Source organism: Neophocaena asiaeorientalis, unplaced genomic scaffold, assembly GCF_003031525.2.
Source record: "Neophocaena asiaeorientalis asiaeorientalis breed wild unplaced genomic scaffold, Neophocaena_asiaeorientalis_V1.1 scaffold36, whole genome shotgun sequence".
NCBI lineage: Eukaryota > Metazoa > Chordata > Mammalia > Artiodactyla > Phocoenidae > Neophocaena > Neophocaena asiaeorientalis.
Genome location: NW_020174149.1, coordinates 5657422 through 5679313, shown reverse-complemented (window position 1 = coordinate 5679313; position 21892 = coordinate 5657422). Strand labels below are relative to the sequence as shown.

Sequence of the window (21892 nt, the reverse complement as noted above, 5' to 3'; positions counted from 1 at the left end):
CTACACATTAACAGAATGTGTGAACCTCAGTCTTTCAGAGAGAGAGGAGAAAGGAAAGAAGTAAAGCTAGTCAGGTGAAAGGGAAACACTATACAAAGGCATAAAAACAACTGGAAAGTGGGATATGTGTTAAAGGAAGAGAAAGTAATCCAACCTTGCCTGACGGGCCTTAGGAAGCTTAGACCAGTGCAACTCAAATTTTATTAAGCGCATGATCACCGAAAGACTTTGTTAAATGCAGTCTGATTCTCTGTAGGTCTGGAGTGGAGCCAGAGGTTCCTTATTTCTAACAAGCTCCCAGGAGATACCAATAGTGTTGGTCCAAAAATGATATTTTTGTGTAGCAAGAGTTTAGACCATGGTTCCAAAAACTGTGCAGGAGGCTACTGAGATGCTAAAGGTGCCATTAACTGAGAAAGTTTGGGAACCTGTGGTTTAGTCATTTGGTAGGCTGATAGGTGGTAAAACCACAACTTCCATAGCCAAACTGATGAGGCTGTACGCTTACCAGCTGTATGACTTCAAGCAAGCCAGGTAGTCTGTCTCTGTTTCCTCCATTATAAAATATAGTAGTAGTTTCTACCTCATAGGACAGCTATGAAGAGTTAATATATTTAAAGTGTTAAGCATTAGCTGTCCAATAAAACTACAGAAATGTCTATTGCCATCACTATCATCATAATTACAACTATGAGGTGAAGGGGAGTGAGACAGAAAGTTTTTGGTACAGAAGCGAGGAGATATGGTAGGTGTGACTGAAGGGGGCTGGAAGTGCAGCCGCTTCAACCCCAACTGAAAGGCTCTGGGTCCCAGGCTGTTAAATACTTCTAGGGCAAAGAGCCAGAGAAAAGGAACAGGTCAACTCAGAGCTGCTTTTTATATTCCAACTAAAACTACTTAACTAAAACACTTCATTTGCAAGTGATTTTTGTTGTTGTAATGACAAGAATTTAAAAAAAAAAATAAGGTCTGAATGTACATAAAAATTAGTTTCTGTCTAATGTGAAAAATCCTCTGATAGCAAAATACAATTACCCAAGGTGTGCCTATTAAGACCCCTTCCATCTCATGACCAAATCTAAGCATGTCAGCAAATGAGCACAAGACTCTAACACTGCTTCTCATGGGTTTGCAGGAGGGCAAAGCACACAGATCAGAAAGAACACTCTACGAATTAAACTGAAGCAGATGACTACAGAAGAGAAGAGCTTGTCACATGTAACATCTGTGCCAAGAATGATCAGATTAAATATGCAAAATGTGAAGTAAAAGTGTGATAAAGCAGTAAGATGATACTCTAGACTTCATATAGGCCACCAAAGTTCTGACAGTTTTCCTAATTATTCCCAGTAATGGATATAGGAGGCCAAAAGGCAGAAGAGAGAAATACATTTTTCTCCATTATGGGTGTTGAGCACTAGGGCTAAAATCATGCCTGTCTGAACACTGATCAGTTTCTGCAAAGGTTAATAGCAATTAAATGCAGCAAACTAGATTAAATGAGAAACAGGTCATGATACCGCTGTACTTGCAAAGAGCATGATAAAGCATTTCTTTTAAACGCACCTTAATGACCAGAAAATCCAAAAAGAGCTGCTATGAGGAAAAGGATCTATTAAATGGTGAAGAAATCTCTTAAATGAAATAAAAAGAATGCCATGCCATGTAAACTGATTCAATTATCAACAGTACTGTACTGCTGAGAGATTAAATACTAATGATGTCTATAAGAGTATTTCTCTGAAAAAGAAAACTATGATACACACACTTCTTCCTTTTTCTTGCTAAAGATAACGAAGAGTCCACTTTACAACTTAAAGTGGGATATAAATGCAAAACTGAAAAGATGCACACCAAAGCATAACACTGTCATTAACACTTTGCTTCTTGCAACCTGGTACATCTACAAGCAAAAGAATATAGTAAATTACTCTGTGATAATTAAGATTAAACTATCTGTGACCACACTTAATACTGTATTGTATATTTGAAAGTTGCTAAGAGAGTAGATCTTAAAAGTCCTCATCACAAGAAAAAATACTATAGCTGTATGATGATCGATGTTAACTAGACTTGTTACGATGATCCTTCTGCAATATACACAAATACCAAATCGTTATGTTGCACACCTGAAACATGTTATATGTCAATTATAGCTCAATTTTTTAAAAATTTTTAAAATTAAACTATCTTATAACTACAATATTCTAAGGTCATTCTCTCAATAAATCCTAAAGTATAAGTCTGAAGCATATTAATGGTTGATTTTTCAAATTTAAATACAAGCAGATTTTTCAAAAAATCAAGTAAGCAATCATGTGTACACACGAGCATACACATTCTCTCTTTCTACACACACATAACTCTCTACACAGGACAAAAAATAAAAGGGACAGGCTCAGAAAATAGAAATTCAATTTACTTTACTATCCTCAGGGTCTTCTAAACCATCAGGTCGACTTAGGTTTCGGGCAGGCTGGCTGCAGACAACATTATCTTCCAATCCCCAAGAGGGTACTCTCACAGGTGGCCTTTGGATTTCATCTGGGTAAAAAGCACCATCTGCTCCATCTGAAATAAAAATTTTGGAAGGGTAGGGTAAAAACCTGGTACTAAAATTAGAATCTCCATGTATAGCTATGATGAACAGAATATAAAGAACCACTTTAGTGTATCCAAAAAATGTCTTTTTTTTAACCCAAATGATCTTTAAAAATAAGAACTATGTGCAATAAGCAAATAGACTCCTCATTCATGGTGTACTGCTTCTAGATGAAGCCAGTTAGTGTTAAACATTAAAACTGCTTATTATAAAGCAAGATTTCTATTAGAGCTGATCATACCAACAGTTCTCTAATCCCAGGAAGATACAAACAAACAAAAAAAACCTCCACATTCAGCTAACCCCAACCAAAAATATTTTAATAACCTCTTGTTTCCTGTGTTGCATAAGGATTACCAAACTGCAGAACTGGTTGTGTATCTGGCACTGCAGGAACATGACCATTTTGCTCTGAGCTTGTGTTGAAACACTGTGAGATCTGCTGAGGACTCTGGGAATTCTGACCCTCCAATTTCCTTTCTGCTTGATTTTCTATACTCCTTTTAAGTTCCTAAAATTAACAAAAACAAAGGTGAATAAGCAACCAAATATTTTTTTTTAACAGGAAGAGCATTAAGTATTTAGCCAAAATATAACAATAAAATGATTTCCCTATTATATTTAAAGTACACAGTTGGAAAGGCTGGTTCTCAACTTCTCATAAATGTCCCTTCCACATCTAACAAAATCAGAAAGCAGGATAAAGCCCAATATATTTTCAAATTTATTTGTGCCAATAAAGTACCTTTTTTATTGCTAATTGAGAGGAAATTGCGAATCTCTTACAACTTAGCTATTAGTAAAACTCACAAGACAAAAAACAACTCAGACTGCTTCCCTGGTAAACTCTATCGAACATTTAAAAAAATACTCATCTTGTATAAACTCTTTCAAAAACTAGAGGAAAAAACAGTCTCAGCTTACTTTACAAGGCCAGTATGATCCTGATACCCAAACCAGTGACATCACAGGAAAATGGCAGACCTCAACTGCAGACCCTCATGAATACTGATGTAAAAATCCTTAACTTAATTAAGAAATCAAATTCAATATTAGAAAATAATACGTTGGGACTTCCGTGGTGGCGCAGTGGTTAAGAATCTGCCTGCCAATACAGGGGACATGAGTTCGATCCCTGGTCTGGGAAGATCCCACATGACGCGAAGCAACTAAGCCTGTGCGCCACAGCTACTGAGCCTGCGCTCTAGAGCCCGTGTGTCACAACTAAAGACCATGCCTAGAGCCCGTGCTCCGCAACAAGAGAAGCCACCACAATGAGAAGCCCTCGCACCGCAAGAAAGAGCAGCCCCTGCTCGCTGCAACTAGAGAAAGCCCACACGCAGCAACAAAGACCCAACACAGCCAAAATTAATTAAAAAAAATCATGACCAATTGGGTTTTATCACAAGAATGCAAATTTAGTTTAACATCCAAAAATCAATGTAATTCATCACACGTTCATAGACTAAAGGAAAAAAGCATACAATCATTTCAATAACTGCAAGAAGAAACATTTTATAAAATTCAACAGGCATCCATGATTTAAAAAAAAAAAGACATCTATAAAAACCTACAGTGAATCTTAATGGGGAAAAATTAAATGATTCTACCTAAGATCAAATATTAAGGCAAAAATGTCTGTTCTAACCACTTCTATTCAACATTATACTGGAGTTTTGTGGGTTTTTTTTAAGTTTTTTTTTTTGCGGTACGTGGGCCTGCCACCGCTGTGGCCTCTCCCGCTGCGGAGCACAGGCTCCGGACGCGCAGGCTCAGCGGCCATGGCTCACGGGCCCAGCCGCTCCGCGGCATGTGGGATCCTCCCGGACCAGGGCACGAACCCGTGTCCCCTGCATCGGCAGGCGGACCCTCAACCACTGCGCCACCAGGGAAGCCCTTAATGTTTATTTATTTGGCTGCACCGGGTCTTAGTTGCAGCACTTGGGATCTTCGTTGCGGCGTGCAGGATCTTTTAGTTGCTGCATGCAGGATCTTTTAGTTGCTGCATGCGGGATTTAGTTTCCTGACCAAGGATCAAAGCCAGGCCCTGTGCACGGGGGAGCGCAGAGTCTGGAACATCAGGGAAGTCCCTATACTGGAGGTTCTAAGCAGTGTTAAGATTAAGGCAAGATTAAGATTAAGGCAGACAGACTGGAAAGGAAGAAGTAAAACCATCTTTACTCACAGATGATATCATCACAGAAGTGGAAAATCCTAAGGAATACACTAGAACTAGGAGATTGAGTTAATTAGCAAGGCTGCAGTATATAAGGTCAATATATAAAACCAACTGTACTACCATATATCAGCAAATGCAATTTTTAAAAATTCTATTTATAGTAACATTCATAGATAAAAATTAAATACTGGGGAATAAATTTAGCAAAAGATGTGCAAGGCCTATAAACTAAAAGCCACAAACATTACTGAGAGAAATTAAAGAGAGCCTCAGCAAATGGAGAAATATACCACATTCATGGACTGGAAAACTTATTATTATGCTATTAATTCCCCCCAAATTGATCTACAGATTCAATGCGATCCCAATCGAAATTCCAGCAGGCTTTTGTATAAACTGACAAACTGATTATAAAATGTACATGGAAACACAAAGGTCCTTGAACAGCCCATTTTTAAAAAGCAGAACAAACTTCAAGACTTACACAATCTGATTTCCAGACTTATTATAAAGCTATAGTAATCAACTGAGTACAGTCTTAGCCTAAGGATAAACAGATCGGGGGTAGGCAAACTTTCCATAAAGGGCCGGATGGTAGATATTTTCAGCTTTGTAGGACACATAGTCTCTGTCACAACTACTCAAATCTCTCTCTGCTATTGCAGTCATAGACAACACCTAAAAATGAATGGGCATGGCAATGCGCTTTAATAAAACCTTATTTACAAAAACAGGCCACAAGCCAAATTTGGATGTAGGCCTTAGTATGCTGACCCCTAATATAAATCAATAAAATAGAAAAGAGATCCCAAAAATATACCCATATTCTTGTCAATTAATTTTCAACAAAGATGCAGAAGTAATACAATGGAGGAAAAACATGTTCTTTTAAATATATGATGCAAAAAACTGGATATCTGCATACAAATAAAAAAATTTTGACTACATATCATTCCTTACACAAAAATTAATTTTAAGTAGATCATAAATCTAAACCTAAGAGTTGAAACTATAAAATATACTGGATTAAAAAATAGGAGAAAATCTCTGTAACCCTGAGTTAGGCAAAAATTTCAGATAGGTCACATATAGCATGAACCATTAAGAAAAATATTACTAAACTGTACTACTTCAGAATTAGAAGCTTTTGCTCTTCAAAAGATAGTATTTTTAAAAATGAAAAGGCAAACCACAAATTGGGAGAAAATATTTCCAAAATATATAACATATAAATTGTATGTGGAATATATTTTTTAAAACTCTTAAATCCAAAAAAGAAAACCCAATAAAGAATCAGGTGAAAGATCTGAACAGACACTTCACAAAAGAATATATATGAATGGCCAGTAGGCACACGAAAAGATGTTGAGCATCACCAGTCAGTCATCGGGGACTACCTGGAAAAAAATGAAAACACTAATCTTAAAAGATACATACACCCTAATGTTCATAGCAGCACTATTTAAAATAGCAAAGGTATTCATGGAAGTAACCCAAGTGCCCATTAACAGACAACTGGATTAAGAAGATGTGTGTGTGTGTGTGTGTGCGCGCACGCACGCGCCCACGTGTGCACTTGATTCAATAAGTCAAATACTATATGTATGGTATCACTAATATGTGGAATCTAAAAAATAATATAGACTCACAATACAGACTCACAAATATAGAAAACAAACGTGGTTACCAAAGGAGAGAGGGGAGGTAGGAGGGACAAATTAGGGGTATGAGATTACAGATAAAATCGACTATATACAAAAACAAAAAAAAAACAAAAAAAAACGACTATATACAAAATAGATAAGCAACAAGGATTTACTGTGTAGCATAGGGAATTATACCCATTATCTTGTAATAACCTATAATGGAATATAATCTGCAAAAATACTGAATCAGTATGCTGTACACCTGAAACTAACACAATATTATAAATCAACTATACTTCAATTAAAAATTTTTTTAAGTTTAACATTAAAAAATAATAATTAAAAAAACACTAGTCATCGGAGAAATTAAAACTAAAACCACAATGAGGTAACCTTACACACTCACTAGAACGACTAGAATTAAAAACTGACAATACCAAGGGCTAGTGACTGGAATGCTCACATACTGCTGGTGGGAATGCAAAGTGTACAGCCTCTTTGGAAAACAATCTGGGTGTTTCTTAAAAACATACACTTATATACCATATAAGCCAGCAATTCCCTTCCTAGGTATCTACTCAAGAAAAATGAAAACACATGTCCACAAAAAAAACTTGTAAGAGAATGTTCAGAGCAGCATTACTCATAACAGCAAAACATGAGAAATAATTTGAATGCCCATCAGCTGGTAAAAGGATTAACATCTATCAATTAGTGAATAAATTCTGTATGACCACATTTATGTGAAATGCTAGAAAAAGTAAAACTATAGAGAGAAAGCAGAACAGTGGTTGTCTGGGACTGGGGGTAGCTGGAGGAATGGACTACATATGAGCATGAGGGAACTATGTGCAGAAATAAAACATTCTATAGTTTGAATGTAATGGTAGAGAACTATATGTATTTGCCAAAATTCATCAAATTGCACTTAAAATGAGAGAATTTTATCATATTTAAATTGCACCAGGGACTTCCCTGGCAGTCCAGTGCTTAAGACTTCGCCTTCCAATGCCGGTGGGGTGCAGGTTCAATCCCTGGTCGGGAAGCTAAGATCCCACATGCCCCACAGCCAGAAAAACAAAACATAAAACAGAGCAATATTGTAACAAATTCGAAAAAGACTTTAAAAATGGTCCACATTCCAAAAAAAAAAAAAAACTTGAAAAATTAAAATTAAAGAATTCAACCAAAAATATTAACAAAAGATACAAGGATGAAAATTTTCATCTGTAAAGTAAAATTCAGCTGGTTTTGCTGAGTGTCATCCCTTGGGAGTAGAGATGACACTCTATGTTAACAAATTTTTACCTATAAAATGACCTTAAAATAGAGTAAGTGGCCTTCAAATGGAATAAGTCATTATCTTTGAGAGCAAAACTGGTAAACATGAAAAATGCAAGTCAATTTAGGTTTGAAAAGAGAAATGGGAATTAAAAGTTCTTCCTAATTACGTGAAAAGAGTACAGAAGGCATACGAAATATAACATATTGCAGGATTGGGAAGTGAATGATTTACTTAGAACACAGGATGCATGTTAAGAGTAGAAGAAATGCAGCTAAAAACACAGGTTGAAGAGCAAATGTGCCACATGTGTCATACAGTTTACTACAATGGGCCTAACAGTTCTTGAACAATAATAACACACTGAAATGGTCCTTAGCAACGTTAATCTAGCAAAACTATACTGGGCACAGTTGAAAGTAGAAACAAATAATCGGGGGGGCAGCATGACATGGTTGATTGGAGTCAGACCAGAATTTGCTCATCAGCTCCAGCACAAATAACCCTGAGGAACTTACCTTTCCCAGGCCTCAGAGTACTGAGAAATGAGGGGAGTGTTTAGAACACAGCAGGCCCTCATTGGATGTTCCCTCATCTCCTGTCAAGACTCAAAAACCCCTGACATACCACTGTAATAATTCAGGATGTTTAAGTGGAAATGTGAAGAGAGAAAAAGGGAGAGAGTAAATTTTTAAAATATTTCAAAGATGATTCAAGAAAAGTGAAAAAAAGGGCATGAAAGCAGCAAAAGAGTTAAGAGATGATAAAATACTTCTACAAAAGTGTAAGCAGGGCTTCCCTGGTGGCGCAGTGGTTGAGAGTCCGCCTGCCGATGCAGGGGACGCAGGTTCGTGTCCCGGTCTGGGACGATCCCACATGCCGCGGAGTGGCCAGGCCCGTAGGCCATGGCCGCTGAGCCTGCGCGTCCGGAGCCTGTGCTCCGCAACGGGAGAGGCCACAACAGTGAGAGGCCAGCGTACCGCAAAAAAAAAAAAGTGTAAGCAAATCAATTTAAAGGAGCATGGTTAAGTTCTTCTGTAAGCAAACAATAAACTACTTAAATGGAGTCAAGGGTTTCATCAAAACACTTATGCATGTGCTGATAGAGCCAAGGAACTTCACAGAGAATTCCAACCTAATAAAGTTTCCTCTAGGTTCATACTCCACTCCACTACCATCAAAGATGAAATAAATCCTCTGCAAATAGTATAAGGGTAAGAAAAGGAGGAATAAGCAGCTTTGATTCCTCATGGGGTAAACTGGAGGCAGGGTGAACAGAACACAGGAACACAGACAAAATAGTTATGATTAGGTTGTTTGGCAAATTAGAAGACTGAACTCTTGCCTTAGAGAAGATTCTTAAATTTGTATTCACAATGCATGCCTCCCCACTCCAAAAGGATCCATGTTTAGAATTCAGGAAATCCATAAACTTAGATGAAAAAAAAAGTTTATATCTTTTCACTAACTTCTGAAATTTAGCATTTTCTTCAATCATGGATGTAGGCAAAAAAACATAGCAACAGTTGCAGTACCTTTAATTTTGTCACCCACAAAACATCACAGATATACTCAAGACACCTTCCATTAATCATTTATAAGTATATACAAATATTACTCTTCTATTCTTAAAAAGGAAGCAGATCATCTGGAAATATGAAATGATGATTCAGAAAAATCGCTAGTCAGGTACCTGATGTTAAACAACATTTTTTTCAGGACAGGGGCACAAACCCGTGTCCCCTGCATCGGCAGGCGGACGCTCAACCACTGCGCCACCAGGGAAGCCCTTAAACAACATTTTGAAATAGTTTTACTTAAAAAAATTTTTTTATTTTAATTTTTTCTCTGGTAATCGTAAATAAAGTACTTCCCACCATCATTTTTATCATTATTTGCCATTGTGCTTTTGCTTTATTATTTTCTTTACTCGTCCCTTTTCATATTTTAGTAAAGGGCTTATACAGAATATCTGAAATAGTATGAAAATGATAATTCTAAATAGTGGTTTTGGAATGACATGAAAAAATAAGATACTTTAAGGTATATTAAGTTTCTAAATAAATTTAAATTGGTAGGGTTTTTAATCCTAAATTACTTCATACTATTAAAAGTTATTTTTTAAATATATATTTTTATAATATTAGGGAGCTAGTTACTTAAAAAAACTATAGTGAGTTTTTATCCACACATATGTTCAATATTTTTTGAGTATCTAACATGCAGCACGCACTGCTCTCCAGGCACTAGAGATTTAGAAATAACCAAAACACACAAAAATTCCTGCCCACGTGAAGTCTGTATCTAGAGCAGGACAGATGGACAAGAAACAAAATAAGTAAAATACACATTCTGTTAGATGGTGATATATCCATTTTGGACAGGGGCACAAACCCGTGTCCCCTGCATCGGCAGGCGGACTCTCAACCACTGCGCCACCAGGGAAGCCCTTAACATTTTGAAATAGTTTTACTTAAAAAATTTTTTTTATTTTAATTTTTTCTCTGGTAATCGTTAATAAAGTACTTCCCACCATCATTTTTATCATTATTTGCCATTGTGCTTTTGCTTTATTATTTTCTTTACTCGTCCCTTTTCATATTTCTAGTAAAGGGCTTATACAGAATATCTGAAATAGTATGAAAATGATAATTCTAAATAGTGGTTTTGGAATGACATGAAAAAATAAGATACTTTAAGGTATATTAAGTTTCTAAATAAATTTAAATTGGTAGGGTTTTTAATCCTAAATTACTTCATACTATTAAAAGTTATTTTTTAAATATATATTTTTATAATATTAGGGAGCTAGTTACTTAAAAAAACTATAGTGAGTTTTTATCCACACATATGTTCAATATTTTTTGAGTATCTAACATGCAGCACGCACTGCTCTCCAGGCACTAGAGATTTAGAAATAACCAAAACACACAAAAATTCCTGCCCACGTGAAGTCTGTATCTAGAGCAGGACAGATGGACAAGAAACAAAATAAGTAAAATACACATTCTGTTAGATGGTGATATATCCATTTTGTCATTTGCTCACTCAACTAATGCTTAATGATCACTTGGTTCATTCCAGGCACTGTCTGGATCTAGGTTTCAGTGCTGAACAAAAAGGACTTAATCCTAACTCTGCAGAGGACTGTGGTAGGAGTGAGGGTACTGAGAAACACTGGGGGAGAAGACAAACATGAAGCAAGTTGCTGAAATAGCAAACAGAAATTCTTATAAATAGAGCCGTTAGAAGTAATATAAAACTACAGTGTCAGTAGCAGGGAAATCAAGAGTAACTCAAGAAGACAGGAAGTAGAAAGCAAATTGGCCTACTTCTATTGTATTCCTGACAGGGCAGGGATTAATTGACAATAAAACTGCTGATCCCACTACATTTCTTTTACCAAATATTTTTAAAAGCAAATGCTATAAATTATGTTTGCCCCATTAACTTGTTTAGTTATTCAACAAATATTTAACTTCAAATATCAGGCACTGTACTAGAGCCTGCAAATACAGTGGTGAATAAAATAAACATGATCCCTCTTCTTCATGGACCCTACAATTAAGCAAAGGGAGTTGTTAAGAGAAATAAGCACAGAAATATTAACTACAAATTATGGTGCTATAAAATAAAAGTATAGCTCCCAGGTTTAATAAAGGTACCTAATTTAGACTGAGAGGTCAAAGAAGTCCTCTCTGAAAAAGAGAGATTTAATCTGAGACTTAAAGAATAAGTCAAGAGTAGTAGGAATAGTTAAATATTCAGAGGAAAATAATAGGAATTATGGGATATACTTGAAAAAATACCACTGGCGGAAGAGAGAAGGGAATTACGGTTGAACAGATAAAATAAGATGGCACTGGGACTTCCCTGGCGGTCCAGTGATTAAGACTTTGCCTTCCAATGCACGGGGTGTGGGTTCGATCCCTGGTCAGGGAGCTAAAATCCCACATGCCTCACGGCCAAAAAAACAAAACAGAAGCAAGGGGGCTTCCCTGATGGCGCAGCGGTTGAGAATCTGCCTGCCAATGCAGGGGACACAGGCTCGAGCCCTGGTCTGGGAAGATCCCACATACCGTGGAGCAACTAGGCCCGTGAGCCACAACTACTGAGCCTGCGCGTCTGGAGCCTGTGCTCCGCAACAAGAGAGGCCGCAACAGTGAGAAGCCCGCGCACCGCGTTGAAGAGTGGCCCCCGCTCGCCACAACCAGAGAAAGCCCTCACACAGAAACTAAGACTGAACACAGCCCAAAATAAATAAATAACTTGGAATATAGTAGGTGCTCAATAATTATTTAAAAAAAAAAAAACACAGAAGCAATACTGTAACAAATTCAATAAAAAAAAGACTTAAAGAAAATTAAAATAAGATGCCACAAAGTAACATCTGTTGATTGCTGGGTGAGAAGTACAACTGAGTTCGTTATATTATTCTCTTCTTACATATGTTTAAATTCTTCTGGGACTACCCTGGCAGTCTAGTGGTTAAGACTCCGTGCTTCCACTGCAGGGGGCACAGGTCTGATCCCTGGTCGGGGAACTAAGATCCCACATGCCACATGGCGTGGCCAAAAAAATTCTTCTTTATAAAAAAAAAGTTTACAAAAAATTGTAGGCAAGAATATTCCTAGCAAAGTACGTGAACAAGGGCCCTGAAACAAGAAAGCAATTCATGAGTTGTAAGGCCCGAGTGACTACAACAGTTCTCAAAGTGTGGTCTCCAGACCAGTAGCGTCAGGAACTTGTCAAATGTGCAAATCTCAAGCCCCACCCCAGACCTACAAATCAGAAACTCTGGGAATGGAAGCCAGAAATCTGTGTTTTAACAAATACATTGTAAAGCAACCATACTCCAATAAAAATTAATTTAAAAAAAAATGTGGTACCCTAACAAACTATATTAAATGAAATTATATGAACATAATGTGAAAAAGGTATTCAAGATAATCTAGTCTGTGGCATTCTATATATATGGTTGACCTTTTCCCACAAAGGCACAAGCTCTGCTAACTTTTGTTTAGCTTATAATAAGTTATGACTGTGAGAGGCCCACGTACTGCAAAAAAAAAAAAAAAAAAAAAAGTAACAGGCTCACTTCCCTTCTTTTCAAGAAAATATCTGCCAAATACCCCAGGCTGAATAACCAAATGTTGTCTATTAGCCATTCTTTAAAATAGAAATGATGTGCCATGTAAAAAGAGGCTAGTTCAGCTTAGAACTCAATCACACAGTGCTTTACCTTTAAAGGTACTTTAATGCCACTTTACTTCATTAGGCAAAAGTGCTTTGGGAGTACTTCCTATTTCATCACACAGAATATTTAAAACACCCCCCAGGGTCAAGCTTCAATAAAATTAATATTTTACTGTTTCATCATCTTAAGTGAAACTGTTTTTTTTTTTTTAAACTGTGAACGCATGGTTAGGATGAATACAGTAACTACTAGTGCAGTTTGGTGCCACTGCCTTGATTCAATATTAATACACCACCAGTTCTCCCACCACTGCTTTTATACCAACAGTGCAAAGGTAACAGAATAGGGAAAAAAGCAAATACTGTAATATTACGAAAACCGTTTTATCTTTGTAGACCTCTGAAAGGGGATGGGGATCCCCAAAGGATCACAGACCATACTGTGAGAAATGTTGCACTACAGCATATTTTATATTATAAATGTATGCTCTGAATGTTAGGTTATGCTACAAATCATTAAACAACTTCTAAAATGTTTCCTATTACAAAAGAAAACCAGATAAATACATTAGTTATAATTTTAAATTTGAACACTGTAAAATTGTTTGTTAAATACAAACTATGTAACAAAAATCAAACTAAGTTTCAACACTTGAGCATTTTTCTCCTAACAAAGTAATTTTAAATATTATTTAACTAAAAACATTTTCCACCTAAAAGTCTTAACACCTGTTTGTCTTTTCTTTAGTCATTTAACTTAAAAAAAAAAACACCCTTACATAACTGTAAAATGTGTGTCCCTTCGTAAAGCTGTATTATCATTCAGTGTCATATGAAACTTTTTTTTAAGTACACTGTTCAATACCTTCTCCCTGGAGAGGTTTTCCAAATATGAAGTTAGACCATTTATCTTTTTGTCCTTCTCTGCCAACTGAAGCTGAAGAGAGAAAGAAATTATCATTATTTTTCATCATCTACTCTCTCCTTACCCTTCAAGAGTTAGTTTATACCATTATATCAAAATAATTCCTATTACCATATCCATGTATTTTCCTTGTTCTTATTCTTTGACATCTCTGAATTACCTGTCATTATTGACTAACTTCCCTTACTCTTAAAGCTTCTCCCCCAGTTTATGTGAAACTGCACCAACACTGTCATCCTCTCAGGCTCTTCTTTTAAAGTCTGCTTCTTCACCATTACAAATATAGGTATTCTCCAAAGTTTCTTCTTTGGCTTCTTCTCTCTACATTCTCTGTAAACTCCCTTTCTTCTATGCCTTCAACAATCATGCTCATATGAATAAACCACAAATATTAACTCATGTGCCACACTCTCTCTTTCCCAAGATCCGAATCTGCCTTTTTAATTAATGGGTAAACGTTTTCACTGTTGTCCTTCTGCACTGTAAGGGTAAAATGTCCCAAACCTGCTTTTATACTTTTGTTAACTGATATTATTAATCTCAGAGCCCACTGTGATTGAAGCTAGGAAACTATATTAAACACTCCTTCTCCTCTTCCTCTACTCTTCAACATTTTCAGTCCCCAAGTGTTTCATTTATTCAACAACTACCCATTATTTGCCTATTACAGCATAAGCATTATGGATACAAATAAACCTATTCTTCAATGGTTTTTCCCTAAGGCTTTCCTTGATAGATTCAATGGTAGGTGATTGGGGAAGGTATCCAAGGAGATGGCCTTTATCAATTCATTCTAAGAATATTTGTACCTAATTTTCTTACCTTCAAAACCCCTTCCCACCTGTAAATCCTCTCAGTGCTACCAAATTATTTTCATAAAGACCCACTCTGGTTGGGTCCCTTTTCTCCTAGAAAATTCTTAACAGCAAATAGCACCCACATTCCAGTTTAAGTCCCCCCAAATCTGGCTTCAACCTATCTTTCACATCTATCTACTCCATCACAGATACTGAAGTCCTATTACTCAAGACTGTCACAGCTCCCAGATTATGCTCTCTACTTCTGACCTCCAAACCTGTAATGCTTTTCCATCTGTTTAGAAAGATGTTTCTTTCTTTTCCCAGCTCTGTTTATCCTCCCCTCCCGTTTGGTCTTTCACAGGTCTAGTTTCTCCATAATACCTAACTCCTAAATATTCCATTGGAAACAGCCCTAAAGTACTTAGACTTACAGCTTATGTAGAACTTCATCACATTTTGCCTTGTCTCGTGGTATTTGTGTCTAAGCAGCACAAAATAAGGGGAAAGGCACTAAACAAAAAGCCAAGCACCGTCACCAGTTGTACAACCTTAAATATGTTGTTTAATCTCGATGTTAATTTTTATCATTAATGAAATAAAAGTATTATTTAGCTTCCCATGGGTTTGAAAGATGATTACCTAGGTTGTGAATGTGAAAAAGTTTTGAATATCATGATTACACTTCTAGCACTCCTTACTAGATTATAAACTCCTTAAGCATAGCATTGTGCCTTACTTATATGATCACCCACATTATAGCTAACAGTGCTTTATATTTAATAGGCTTCAATAAATATTTACTAAATTATTTTTCCCAATCTGCAAAAATAAAGTTTCATATAAATTCAGTATTCATACTTTTTAATAATAACAGAAGTTCCCAGGCAATAAAAACAATATTCACAGTGATCCCAGGAACAACAAAAACCTCATGAAATAAGTTTCAAAATTTCATTCTGACAGCAGATGAAGATAAAAAAGGATCAAGCAGTTAAATTACCTTAGCCTGTACCAACCCAAACAAAGTAATTCTTGGTGTCTTTAAGAATGTTATATTTTAAAATTAGATTATAGGTACAATTAGCTATGACAGAGCAAATTTAAATCATTTAGAATTTCCAGGCCTTTAGTCACACACACAAAAAAATGCCAATTATACACACATGCACATACCTTAAAATACTTAAGATTACATTTTATTACTTAGAGGGAAAATGTCTTTCCACTTATTAATTAGCTAGACAGCCTACTAATTTTTTTCTCCAACATTTTTACAAATATCATTTAGCATTCAGGCTTGTTTGTTGCCTAATGTTAAACTGGCAAAAATAATCTTCATTAATTAAGACTGTATTGCTTACTCTGCAGTATCTCATTTAGGATCACAAGTAACACATTTTGGTGATAAATTTTAAAACCTTCACATAAATTTTTAAAATTACTGATCCTATCTTATTACACTCCCAAAAAAACCCACCAAGGCCCTAGAATAATTTTACAAACACATTCATAATTAAGTGAACAAGGAATATGAAATGATGACTTTCATCTTAAAAACTAAGCATGATTTAAAGATATAATTTCAATAGCCATCTGAATCTGCAAAATGAAAGCCACAATGGCAATGCATATGGGTATCTATTTTCTCAGTTCATAGTTAATGAACTGTATCCAACATAACTAAATACATAGTACATTTTTATCTATACACGAAAATACTATCCCAATTACCCATGTTGAAACTTTACATTAGATTGAGCAAATTATAGATAGCACATTTTCAAAAGTATCAGGTACTATGCCTCAAGTTATACGAATAGTAAACTTACTTTGTAATTCTCCTCTACTTCAGCTAGTTCTAGTTTCACACTTTCAGCAATTTTTACTTGTTCTTTCCATTTCAGCTCCATTTTTGCAAGTTCATCAGCATATTTATTGCATTTTGTTTTCTCATCCTAAATGAAATTAGTATAATTACCAAAAGATTTTAAATCCATACACAGCTAATATCTATACAAACATACTTCTGCTGAATGCTTATTATAACACTGTTGTAAAGGTATAAAAATTGAAATAACCAAAATGTCTGTCAGTGGAAGATTGGACAAATCATTTTATATCCATACAGTGGAACAGAATATATTTATTGAAAAAGAACAAAGTGATCTAAAAATTAACAAGGAAAAATGGCAAAATACATTAATTGAAAATATCAAGTTGCAAAAACAGAATATATAGTATAATCCCATTTCTGCTTTACAAGTTGTTTAACACAATTTTATATGATGTCTATGTAGTATATGTAGAAAAAATAAACCAAATTTATTTTTTTGGCCACATCACACAGCTAGTGGGATCTTAGTTCCCTGACCAAGGAATGAACCCGGGCCCTCGGCAGTGAAAGCTCAAAGTCCTAACCACTGGACTGCCAAGGAATTCCATAAACTAAAATATTAATAGCCCTTTTATCTGGGGATCAGGATCAAAATGGTACTTTTTACCACCTTTATTCTTCATTTCTGTAACACCATAAGATTTCACAATAAGCACACATTACTTTTGCAAAGGACATAATAAAAATCACATATTTATAATGCTATTGTTTCCATATATTAATAATTAAAACTCTGGGATTTCCTGATAAAGACAATCTCTAGAAGGATTTCTTATACATTGCTCTTCTCTACAACCCAGAATGTTAAAAGAATGGAGTTTTAAAACATGACGAGGGACTTCCCCAGCGGTCCAGTGGTTGGGGCTCCACGCTTCCACTGCAGGGGGCACAGGTTTGATCCCTGGTCAGGGAACGAAGATCCCACAAGCCATGCAACAAGGCCAATAAAAAATTTTTAATTAAAAAAAAAAAAAAAAGAAAAAATATATGCTTTGAGCAATTCAATGGAGAAAAGTCTTTTCAACAAATAATGCTGGATCAATTAAATATCCTTACTATACATACCACACCTCACACCATACACAAAAATAAACTTAAAATGGTTAACAGGCCTAAAAGAACCTAAGACTACAAAACTTCTAGAAAACAAGAGAAAATCATTACAAGTTGGAGTAATAAATGTTTTCTTAGAACATACAAAGAACACATAAACAATAAATTGATAATCTGTACTTCAGCAAAACTAAAACTTTTTCTAAAGACACCATTAAGGAAATAAAAAGGCAAGTCACAGACTGGGAGAAAATATTTACCCCACATATCTGACAAAGGACTTGTATCTGGAATAAAGAACACTTACAACTCAATAATAAGATGAACCCAATTTTTTAAATGGCAGAAGATGAACTCACAATAAAAAGGAATAAACTATACGAAGTGAGTCAGAAAGAGAAAAACAAATACCGTACGCTAACACATATATATGGGATCTAAAAAAAAAATGGTCATGAAGAACCTAGGGGCAAGACGGGAATAAAGACACAGACCTACTAGAGAATGGACTTGAGGACACGAGGAGGGGGAAGGGTAAGCTGGGACAAAGTGAGAGAGTGGCATGGACATATATACACTACCAAATGTAAAACAGATAGCTAGTGGGAAGCAGCTGCACAGCACAGGGAGATCAGCTCATAGCACAGAGAGATCAGCTCTGGAATAAACTATACGAAGTGAGTCAGAAAGAGAAAAACAAATACCGTACGCTAACACATATATATGGGATCTAAAAAAAAAATGGTCATGAAGAACCTAGGGGCAAGACGGGAATAAAGACACAGACCTACTAGAGAATGGACTTGAGGACACGAGGAGGGGGAAGGGTAAGCTGGGACAAAGTGAGAGAGTGGCATGGACATATATACACTACCAAATGTAAAACAGATAGCTAGTGGGAAGCAGCTGCACAGCAGAGGGAGATCAGCTCATAGCACAGGGAGATCAGCTCATAGCACAGGGAGATCAGCTCGGTGCTTTGTGACCACCTAGAGGTGTGGGATAGGGAGGGAAGGAGGGAGGGATATGCAAGAGGGAAGAGATATGGGAACATATGTGTATGTATAACTGATTCACTTTGTTATAAAGCAGAAACTAACACACATTGTAAAGCAATTATACTCCAATAAAGATGTTAAAATTTTTCTAAATAAATAAAATTTATTAAAAAACAAACAAAAAAAGGAATAAACTACCAATAACAAGCAACAACATAAACAAATCTCAACATAACTGTGCTGAAAGGGGACAGGAAAAGAAGAACATATGATTCCATTTATAGAAACGGGACAAAAGATAGGCTAATCTATAGTGGCAGAAAGCAAGCCAATGGTTTCCCAGGAGTGGTGAGAGAGGGAGGGATGAGTTGTAAATGAGTACAAAAAAGCTAATGGAGTAATGGAAATGTTCATTAGCTTGACACTGTTTCTCTCTCTCTCTCTATATATATATATAGCAAAACTGAACAAACTGCAGACCTTAAATATATGCAGTTTACTGAATTTCAATTGTACTACAACACAGTTGTAAAAAAAAAAAAATTACCTTGAGGAATTGCTTGAAAGAATACTCTATCTTCCTTTCAATAATACTATATAATGAGATTTTTAAAAATATTCATCCAAAATTGTTTCATACTTACTAAAAAATAGGTTAGTCCCTTATAAGCAACTACTTTGACCTCAGGGTAAAACTGTTCTAATCAACCCTCTACAGAAGGATCTTCTGAAGCAACAAAAATGTTCAGTTCAAAGTCTGATTAAAGGATTACATTAATATTATCAAGACAGTAACATAAAATATTTTAAGTTAATTACTATAAAATATATGAATTTCCTTATATGGCTCTAAAAATTATCCCTCTCCTCTCCACATGAACAGAGAAACAAACACACAAAAAAATATTTAATTGAACGAATGAAAAACATACACAAAACATCTTTTCCTCTCTTCCCCAAATCAGGTACAAATAAGAAGTATTTTCCCTTTGTCCTTTAAATACTCCAGGAGTGAATACTACTAGGAAGTTGCAAAACTTAAATGTTTGAATAGTAGTTTAATATAATCAAAATAATACCATAAAGGCAACCACTCATTTGGGTACCATTCCTTTTTTTCCACTTTACAAATCTAGTCACTTTAGGATGTGGTGAAAGTCGTTGCTATTATTACAGTAAGTGTAAAAAAGAATACTTCCCTTTTATGCAGTTCAAACATTTTTCATGTATCCTTATCAGAAGAAGAAGACAGACAATATCCAACAGCAACCTCAATTAATCACTTGCCCATTATCAAGAGAAGGACATCAGGGTAACAGAAAACAATAGTTTTAGGATCGTGTTTTTTTTTTTTTTTTGGCCCATGCTGTGCAACTTGTGGGATCTTAGTTCCCCAACCAGGGATCGAACCCAGGCCCACGGCAGTGAAAGTGCCGAATCCTAACCAGTGGACCACCAAGGAATTCCCAAGGATCATGATTTTACACACATGCCTACATGAACAAGTACACAGAACAACCTCCACTTATCATCTCAAAAGTGAAACTAAATATCAGCATATGGGTATAAAAAAGAAACCCTGGGATACCCATCAATCAAAACAATAAAGATAAGCTAAGCCATTACATTTGATAAATCTTTATCTTACAAGAGAGCTAGCTTACCTGCAAGAGTTGTTTACATTTATTATACTTTTCTGCAGCAATTTCTTTGGTCATTTCAGAGACTTGTCCCTTAGTTAGATTGTCAAAATCTATCTCAGCTATAACAAGGAAGAAAATTAAAAGATTATTAAAAATTATTTTGATCCTTGTATTATCTTCTTGGTCAGAATAACTTGAGGGTCAGTATACTGTGAAATATAATAAATGGAATACTAAAGGAGAGAAACATCTATTTTAAAACATCTATTAATACTCTAAATAGAGGACAATATAAACATTAGATGAGAATTTTAATTTTTTCATTCAATAATTTAAAAAATCATTTTTTTAACTAGCTAAAAATAGTTCTAAAATGGCACAGAAATTGTTCTCTATGTACTTAATAGATAGGATATATAGGAAAGCCATACTCTTTGAGAATACATATTAAATCATTTTTCTAGTCCTTCGCTACTATTCAGTAAGTCTTTATTAAGTCAATATAACACCTTTCTTGGTACTACACAGGATATATAGAAATTGAAGGCAGGATCCTGTTCTATAGCAGTTCAATCTAAATATTTAATAGTATAGGAAACTTATAATACATTTAAAAAGTCTAAAACACCAATTGCCCCAAACACTACACAATTAAATATACTTTACATGCTCTAGTATTTATTTTTGTTATTGTCAAATCTTTAACATAAGGTGAAAAAAGACATTAGGACAACTGAAAACCTAGAGTTAATTTAAATTTTCATGTTGTTCATGTATTCACTATGTCTCTCTAATCTGTTCTGTAAGTTAATAAACTAATAAAATATTTAACTTATTCACCAACAGGTACACTAATGAGGCAAGTACCCTAATGATCCAAAGCAGCCAAAACAAAACAAAACAAAAACAAAAAAAGGCAAGAAAGAGAGAAACATGAATAGAATTAAAGGGATTTTAAGTTTTCCCCCACAGAATTGTACAATTAAAGTGCCATAAATGGTTCAGAATTCCAGTGTTAGAATGTTAATTAAAAATTCAATTCTTGGCTCTCTTCCTATAGATCAAATACTATAAGCATTTGCACTTACAAACACCAGCTCATTTGATTAACCATGCTCACGAAGATAAATACTAGTTCACACTCACATTTTGTATATTCACCACATGCATGACTTACTTTTAGACCTTTACTTTCCCTTTGCCTCAATCCCTCACTTAGAAGGATTTTTTTTAAAGCTCCCTAAAATTCTGACACATGGAACAGGCAGTATAAATGAGTATAAATACTTTTCAAGGCAGGACACTTTATACAAGAAGTCTAAAAGATTTTTACCTGTAGAAGGTGGTGGCTTTACATCAAGCGCAGAGGCAGTAGTAGCTGGGTCTGTGTTTATTGAGGCATCATTCACTTTCTGCTGACTCCCAATTTTCTTTGTGAAGACACTATTGTTATTAGCCTATTCAAAATGTTAACAATGGTTAAATGAGTTACATTTCCCTCCTTCAGCAACCATGCATCATATAAATAAATCCTGAGAAGACCACAAAGCTGCTGCTGTCTTAAAGACCAACAAACACTAAAGTTACACACATCACTTTACCAATTGACCTAAATGTTACAAAACAGAACATTTTATTTCTCCAACAAACAAAAATTCCAGATTAAAAAAAAAT

General features: G+C 35.4%; 1 protein-coding gene across 2 annotated transcripts in view; it reads right to left on the bottom strand.

Moving 5' to 3' along the window:
• Window positions 1-21892, bottom strand: part of TAX1BP1 (Tax1 binding protein 1) — an 85874-nt gene that overhangs the window by 10706 nt on the left and 53276 nt on the right. For both annotated transcript variants that reach the window (XM_024755084.1, XM_024755085.1), the window contains exons 11-16: window positions 21552-21675; window positions 20240-20337; window positions 16460-16585; window positions 13771-13842; window positions 2930-3113; window positions 2423-2571 (exon numbers count right to left, since the gene is read on the bottom strand). In XM_024755084.1, coding sequence (XP_024610852.1) covers window positions 2423-2571; window positions 2930-3113; window positions 13771-13842; window positions 16460-16585; window positions 20240-20337; window positions 21552-21675 — 753 coding nt within the window. The remainder of the gene's footprint in view (window positions 1-2422; window positions 2572-2929; window positions 3114-13770; window positions 13843-16459; window positions 16586-20239; window positions 20338-21551; window positions 21676-21892) is intronic.